The 8466-nt window shown below is 37.6% G+C and overlaps 1 protein-coding gene across 1 annotated transcript in view; it reads right to left on the reverse strand.

The window, feature by feature from the left end:
* LOC127632591 (MAP kinase-activated protein kinase 2-like) overlaps positions 1 to 7396 on the reverse strand; it is a 58173-nt gene extending 50777 nt beyond the window's left edge. The window contains exon 1 of the mRNA XM_052111266.1: positions 6776 to 7396. Within this exon, the coding sequence (XP_051967226.1) occupies positions 6776 to 6982 (207 nt within the window). The 5' untranslated portion in view covers positions 6983 to 7396. The remainder of the gene's footprint in view (positions 1 to 6775) is intronic.
* Positions 7397 to 8466: the final 1070 nt, after the last annotated feature.

Here is an 8466-nt window from a genome sequence, read left to right on the forward strand (position 1 = left end):
TTGTTCTTTGTTTTTTAAGAAACACTAACCACTGTAATAAGGAGCCATCCATGATCCTTCTTGTGATTATGGCATTGCAAATGCAAGTGTTAAACAAAGAAAGAACTATGGTAAACAAAAGAGCATGTACAGTGTAGAATAAAAGTCTGGACCTTTAAATTATTAACAAACACATGTGTAGTATTTTAATGCATTTCCTGTTCTGATTATGTTTGAAATTAGGAAGCAAACTGCCCTGGTTTGGTGTCAGATATTCCTATAATCAAAATTATTCCCAAAATATTAAGAGTCTGGTAAAAGGAAAACAATATCCGATTTGGAGTAGGAAACAAGCGTTTCCTCTATAGATGCACAGATCCCAAATCAGTAAAGTGGCTTACTCATGAATATTATAACTAGGCCTATAGAAATAAGGTGTCAAATTAGTTTGATTTCCCACAACACCTTGAAGTACAAGGTTTCTAGATGCTCATATGATCAAATGAATCATATTCATTACAAACATGAAACGTAACGAAGTATCTTAAATATTAATAGCAATTACCTAAAAAAAAATAAAAACTGCATCACACATGTGAAGACCATGTATGTCAGCCACCACAAAAGATTATTTTTGACCCAGGGAAAAACCCAGAAGCATTTTAAATGTGTATAGTAATGGGGGGGTTTGACTAAAAAGTTTGCGAACCACTGATCTAAACCTCATGCTTTATGCCCCCACTATCTTTTCATAACTCCCACAAGCATGCAATGCTCTTTGCAGCTAAAAACAGCCAGGCCGTGTGGTGCTGATGAATGTGGGGCCTAGCCAGACAAGTCACCGTAGAGGACAGTGATCCAGCATGATGACAGAAATCAGGCCAGGGTGCTGACATCATCAGAGTCCCAGGAAGATCAACAGGGCTTTCCTACAACAGAAAATCATTCTATGCTGCCAAACTGATGCAAAAAGCAAACACTGGATCTTACAGCAGTGCCCGTTTGTAGATAAGAAGATCCCATTGCTTTTCAATGTGATCATGGCAACAAAATAACTTTCAACTTTACTGTAGTAAACAAGAGCTCTAAAAAGACTCCAACCTACTAACAGAGTACGAGGGAGTGACTGAACACCTCCTCACTTCTACTCCATTACAACTAGAACAGACCACGAGTGGGAGGAGGAACAACCACAGAAGTGGATTGTTTTGACCTTTGAGACATATAACCAACTTTTTGCCCTAATTCTTGTTGCCTTTATTTTTGGCCAAGTAGTAGGCCTATATAGGATACAATCACTTTGATAGAAGAGGTCGCCGCCATCAGTAACACTGACAACACTCCAAATTAAAAACTAATGAGCATAGAATCATGTTATAGTACTAGTATTCTACTGTAATGGGAGGTTGTGGGCAGCAATTCACTGGATTCGCAAATTCCATAATTTGTGTTTTTTGTTGGTCAAATTTCCCCAGAATGAATCCTGAATGAAGCTGACAAGTCATAATTTCATCTAAATGCAGGTGACATCCATACCAATTTCCAATCAAAGTAAACAAAGTGAAATGTATTAATTAGGCTAAATGAACAACTTTGACTGTATATTTAAATTATTTTAAGGTTCTGGGAATTAACTTACATGTTTTGTGGTTGTTTTAATATGTGTCCTAAAATTATAATATTGTGTGACTTATGGTGGAATCTAACAAATGATAAGATGGTAACTTCAAAATAGCTCAACCTAACATATGCTAGCGTGACTGTGAACCCAATTTAAGCTAGAATAGACAGAAAGAAATGCTGTTTGTCCCTGTTCCCACAACTGCATGTCAGCTAACATTATATGCCAACATACCAGCAACTTAACCCTAGTGCATCTTTAAACAAAGTTACTCAGAGGTCCTTAGTGGCATTCTTTTGAATGTCTCCTTCTGAATGTCCCTGCACCCTTCATTACTGCCATTGCTACAGTCTGCAGGCCTCCTAAGATTTTTTTATCAGAGTTTGCAGATCTACTTTCACTGTTGTGCCTCAAGTTTGAGAGAACTCTTATCCTGGGGGACTTCAACATCCATGTTGAAATAAAACACTCTGTAATGACAAAGGACTTTTTGTCCTTACAGGAGTGCTTTGATTTGAACCAGCTCATGGACTGTGCTGCACATAATAAATGTCACACATTAGACCTTGTGATTGCAAATGGATCGTTTGTGTCTCAGTTTTCCAACGCTTTAGGGCTGTCTGACCATTTGACCATTTTTTTATATTGAACTCCCACTCTAACATTTCCTCTTCTCGCACTGTAAATTATCGCAAATGGAAATCCATTGATCTCTCTGATTTCACTGACTTCATTGACTCTTCAGACAAAATTCTATGTTAAATACCGTTCTCCTGTCTGGCTTGGACTCATTTGCTCCTATGAACTCACAGTCTGTCTCCTTTGTATGTTCCGCTCCCTGATATAATGATGTGCTGCTCTCTATGAAGGCGAAGATGGCGTCTCTCTGGCCTGAACGTACATCACCAGGCTTGGAAAGACCACTTGCATGAATACAAGGCAGAAATTATATCAGACAAGTCCCGTTATTTTTCTCAGATAATTGATAATAAATCAAATACATCTCAGACAACTGTTTCATAATACCATTAACAAATTGCTCAAATGTAACAATTCCTCTATTGTGCCAGCTTCAACTCACCTTTGTAATAGATTTCTTGATTTTGTCAGCACCAAGATATAGACAATGCTCGTAAATACATTGTTAATACTCCTGTCTCATCTGCTTCTCTTAGTATTTCATATTTCTCTGGCACCTCTTTCTCAAATTACTCCTCACTTGATCTGGTTCCTCTAGGTAATGAGGTATCACAAATGAAAGCTGCCACTTCAACAGCTGATCCTATTCCAAATTGTTTGTTTAAATCATGTTTTGCCTCTTTGTGTCCTGTTGTCTTGAGTATAATAAATGACTCTCTGTGCACTGGTGTTGTGCCAGCAGCATTTAAAACTGCTGCTGTAACCCCTGTACCTAAAAAGAATAACTTGGACTTGGACAATCTTAACAACTTTAGTCCCATTTCTAATCTTCCATTCTTTGCAAAAATGTTAGTAAGAATTGTGGCTTCTCAATTATACACTCGCAAACACCACAGCACTGAAACGGCACTAGTTAAGGTAACAAATGACTTGTTAATAGCTTTGGCTGTCTTTCAATTCTGATCCTTCTTGATCTCAGTGCCGCTTTTGACACTGTATTAGGGCTGCACGATTTGGGGGAAATGTCATATTGCGATTATTGAGGTTAATTTTGCAATATGCGATTTCGATATAATAAACAAATGGCATCATGAGTCAACTTGCTAGGTTATCAAGGAAAATGCACAAATAGATTACTGATAATGCTGAAATTTGTATTTCTCAACACAAACATACAAACTAGCAACAACAACAACTATAAATGCACAGTGTTTTCAAATTAAAATAATATTTTTACAAAATTAAATAATATCTTTACTGCAAATAAGATTGTCCAGACATTTAAGCAGGATGTAACATGTACTTTCTATAAACTCTTTTGAAAAGGAAACTGGATATAAAATTGTGGTTCACTCAAACTACTAAAACTGTTGTTGTTGCATTTTATTTTTTAAATGACCAACTGGTATTTCCAAATCCTCTTTCTAAAAAGTTCTACTTATCGCTGGTACCTCTTGTCCAGTGTGTGGATCATTTTCTGAAATCCCACTTTGCTAACGGTGCATCATGTCTCTTTACATCTCTGTGAAGACTTGTCATATGGCGTGACACTTGCAAACACATCTGTAATTGTGCTTTGTTTGGCTTACTGGGCTTTTTAATGTAGTTTTAGTCAATGAAAACTGTTAACATCTTAGTCATATTTTAGTAACATTTAGTCACAATAGACATTTTGGTCACTGAACACTGTAAACATTTTTAGCCATAAGAGTATTATTGATAAGCATTTGTCAATCTTGTCTATCCAAAAATATATGCACACACACACACACACACACACACACACACACACACACACACACACACACACACACACACTTCATTGTTGTTGTCATTTTAGTGTTATTTTTCACATAAGATTGATCTTATCACGATGATCTCATCAATGATGCAACACGTTACGAGCTGCAGACAATGGGGCGAGAGACGAGCATCTCCGTGTTAGAGTGCGCATCACCTGACGGAACTTTAAATCTCTCCTGGTCTCGACTCCCGCTCAGATTGGGTCTCTTCCGCGACTGGTTGAAGCAGCTCTGACCGCACAGAGAATGACAGTTTTGGAGTTTGTGTTTATTTACATGGCACGCTCCCATATTATATGAACTTTAATTAAGGATGAAATAAAGATATATCGCCAAGCTGTGATCTGTGTTTCTATCAGACATTCGAGCTGCAGACAACAGGGGTGAGAGAAGAGACAACTCTTAAGATCCCTTGGTCTCAATTGTCATTTTTTGACAGACAACACCCAGATTTACATCCATTCAAAACCTAGTGATTGTGTGGCTGTCGACTTTTTTGCACTATGTATTACTGAGATAAAAAAATGGATGTCTCTAAATTTTCTTTTTCTCAGCAGTGACAAGACTGAGGTTATGGTCGTTGGTTCACCCCACCAGCTTCGTAAATCTGGTTCTTTAACCGTAAATATGGATGGCTCTCCTCTGGAATTTCAAACAAAATTGAAAAATTTGGGGGTGATATTTGATGCTAATTTAACATTTGATACTCGTGTCAAGAATAATATTAAAACATTTCCTTCCATCTCAGAAGCATTGCAAGACTGCACCCCATGTTATCTTTCTAAGTGGCTGAAAAACTGATTTTCTCATATTGATTATTGCAATGCTTTACTTGTTGGGGTCTCTAAATCTACCTTGCAGTATGCACAAAACTCTGCTGTTAGAAACTTGGCTAGGACCAGGACAAGTGATCACATCACTCCTATCTTGGAGTCCTTGCACTGGATCCTTGTCAAGTTTCCAATGTGTGATCTCAGCTCCTCCAAATCTGTTTTTTTAACTGTTCCTCCTACTCGTCTACGTTCTATGGGTGACAGGGCCTTCTCTTCTTTTGCTCCAAAACTGTGGAACTCTCTTCCCTCTGAGGTTAGACATGCTGAATCTTTTAGTATTTTTAAATCTTCTCTTAAAACTCACTTTTTTAGGGTTGCTTTTCTATGATTATTATGTGATTATTATTGTATTCTTTTTAACAGTTCTGATTGCATGTTTTCTTTTGGTATTTAAATTTTTGTCTGACGTGTCTGTTTGTAGGCAAGTTCACAGTAGTTTAATTCGCTTCTTATTCAAATTCTGGTCAAATGCACTGCCGGTGCCGTTCTAAATGCCTATAATAAGTGAACGGAACTATTGAGCATCATTTGAAATGTTGTTCGTGAGTAGCGCTCAAATACTGCGTCGGACCGATACCCGATCCGTCTAAAAGCTTCAGTATCGAAGCCGATACCGATCCAGGTATCAGATCGGTGCATCCCTAATCATAACTACTAAATATTCATTCATTTTCAGGATTTGAACCTCTATAACAAGATTTGTAAACTGTGTTGTGAGTAAATCAAATGTTTATTGTAATTAACATACTGCTATGTTACTTGGAACTGCACCAAAGGCTTTCATCCACTGTTGCACTTGTGTTTATGGTTGAGTGACAATAAAGGGATTTGATTTGAAATGACAGTTTGTTTACATAATGCCACTGTTGTTTTTTGCGCAAACACACACACACACACACACACACACACACACACAAACAAACACACACACACACATTTCGCAATACACACTTAAAAAACACGTTCTGACATCCATACCAACACACCCCAAAATTTTAGCTGCATAATTTTTTCAATTGGCCTGCAGTGATCTATAATACAGCAAACAGAAAATAGGAAAAAAGCATGTATTTGCTCCATAGGCTAAGCAAGAGAAATATTGCACCATAAGGTGGAAAATATTTAAAATTAAAATTGAGGCCAGGACTCCAGAATGAAAGCATAATATCATAGAATTCGTGATTTAATGCTTTAATGGCACTGGGATCAATTATTACAGTTTTTATGGGTTTCAATGGGGACATGTTTGTCCTTAAGGTCCAGAGTGTAACTATTTTATGTACACATTGTATAATAGATGTATTATAGGAACTGATGTTGAAATGTCAAAATTCCCCCCAAAATACACATATTTGGCTAAATGTATACCGTTGGCATTAACACGGCCAAAACGATCGAAACAATATAAAAAACAACTGTCACACCTTTTCCAAATTCACCTGACCAAAACATGACTCGCTTTCTTGTTTTACGTAACTGTGAGTAGATTTGCGTCAAACACACACCTTATCCAGATCGAGGTGTCTTCTCCAATCCAATCTATCCAAATAAACTCGTTAATATTAAATTGCTGGAACCATCTGGAACAGAGACCTGCTCTGCCACCTGCTTTTTTAATAAGACAGATGGCTTTCCAATTTCCATTGAGCTCCTAAAATGAATGTTTAACTCAGTATTTAACAGTGTTTTGCCCTGTGTATCCTAGGGGAACACCTGCAGAACGACACCTCAGCAAACCTGATCCCTTGAAAGTCCCTTAGACATATTTCGAAAAAGAAAAATGCTTACCATGAAGCATTTACATAGATGGACAAGTTGACAACAAAGTTGAGGTGTTCGGATTATTGTTAAATATAAACACCGAAATATATCCTTGTCTTAAACATGCTCATGTCACCTACCTTTAAAGCGTACTTCTCCCCACTTCTCTTGTGGAAGATCTCCAGAACTCTTCCATTGATGCCCAGCCCCAGGACCTGACTAGTGACCTTGTAGTCGTCGGATATGCAATTTTTCTTGATCTGGAGTGAAGCTTTCCCCAGCATAAACTGAGCTGGATTCTGCAGATGGTTCGGAAGCTTCGACGGACTTTTGGTGTTAGTCAACATCTCTTCCCTCAGTAAACCAAGCAGCTACTTCTCCCGAACTTCAGTCCTTCTTTTGACAACACCCAAGGCGAAGATTTGCCTCAGTGAGCTCGACTCTAGGCACATACAGTCCGTTTAAAAATGATAAAACGGTGACACAAACCCTCTGATGTGCCGCTATTTCGGTTTCTTTGTGACTAGCTTAACTAGCTAAAATCGAAAATGTCGAGGGTCAACCAACCGATTTTGGGTTCAGATAGTTGAAAGGCGAACTATATAAAAACACTTAAATGTTAAAATGTTTTCGAATTGTCACAGGGTATTCGAAAGACACGCTGAGTGAGTTAAAACAAATATTCATTAAAAAAAAAATAAAACAAAATCGAGAATGACATGCGATGAGAGAGATGAGCACTGGCACCTCACGACTTTCATCCAGCGTCTTACTGCTCTCTGACGTCACCGCGGTGTATGGCATGGAAAGTCTGCGCTCTTAAAGGAGCCGACAGACATTTAGAATGAGGGTGAAACTGTTCCAACGTGGAAACTTCAGTCAGTTGATGTTGCTTTGTGGTCTCACAGAAGAATATATTTTCAAAATAAGTGGCCGTTCTCACCGAACTTGTTTAGCTATGATGTCCCTTGTAAATGTACGTTAGATTGCTAGACTGTTTTTATTAACGCAATGCGTTTTTTAGACGACGTGCCTAGTTTAAAAGAACTTAAACTTAAAAAAAAAAAACACACATAATTGCTTTTAGCTCAACAACCCTGCGTTTTTCTCTATTCGTGATGCTGAGTTTAGCTTTATTTTAGCGTGAGGACAGAGGACTGCTAACCTGAAATGAGGGGAAATTAATATTTTTTTGTTGTTGTTGTTGTTGTTGTTGTTGCTTCCCTGCATTTTAGTTTGATTTTATACTTATATACTTGTAACTGGTTGCAAAATTCAGCTGGTGTCGCTGTTCTATTCTTAAAAAGAAAGGATGGGAAGGTGTCAGCAAACTATTGCCACAAGAGGGCGCAGTCTGCAAGTGTTTTTAGGTGGCTTGCTCACGTGCTATGTGACACAATAATAATGTTTTGTGAATATAAACTCTATATTCACAACTATCGTGATAAAACACTGATATCATAAATATTTAAATTTATAATAATCCGTGATTAAGGCACAACCCTTCTCAACTCATAAGAAGACGTAAGTAAAAGCTGAATTTACTTTTTGTGCAGTCATGATCTAAAGAGACGCAAGGGGGCGCTTTAGATGAACTCACTCTCTGAATGCAACAGATTTTCAAATGTTTCAACATCTGTAGTTATGAAATGGCACAGAAGGAACAGATTTGGTGATTGTAGTTTGCAAAAGGACCTGAATCAGTGGCATATTGCTTGTCTGACTGTATTAATTGGTATTATTGAGAAATTACTGGTTGTTTGTTGTGCATGAGCTCCGTTAGTTAAGAAAATAACTAACGGAATAAAAAAAGTGCATTCTGATTTTATAT

This window comes from Xyrauchen texanus, chromosome 39, assembly GCF_025860055.1.
Source record: "Xyrauchen texanus isolate HMW12.3.18 chromosome 39, RBS_HiC_50CHRs, whole genome shotgun sequence".
In the NCBI taxonomy this organism is placed as follows: domain Eukaryota; kingdom Metazoa; phylum Chordata; class Actinopteri; order Cypriniformes; family Catostomidae; genus Xyrauchen; species Xyrauchen texanus.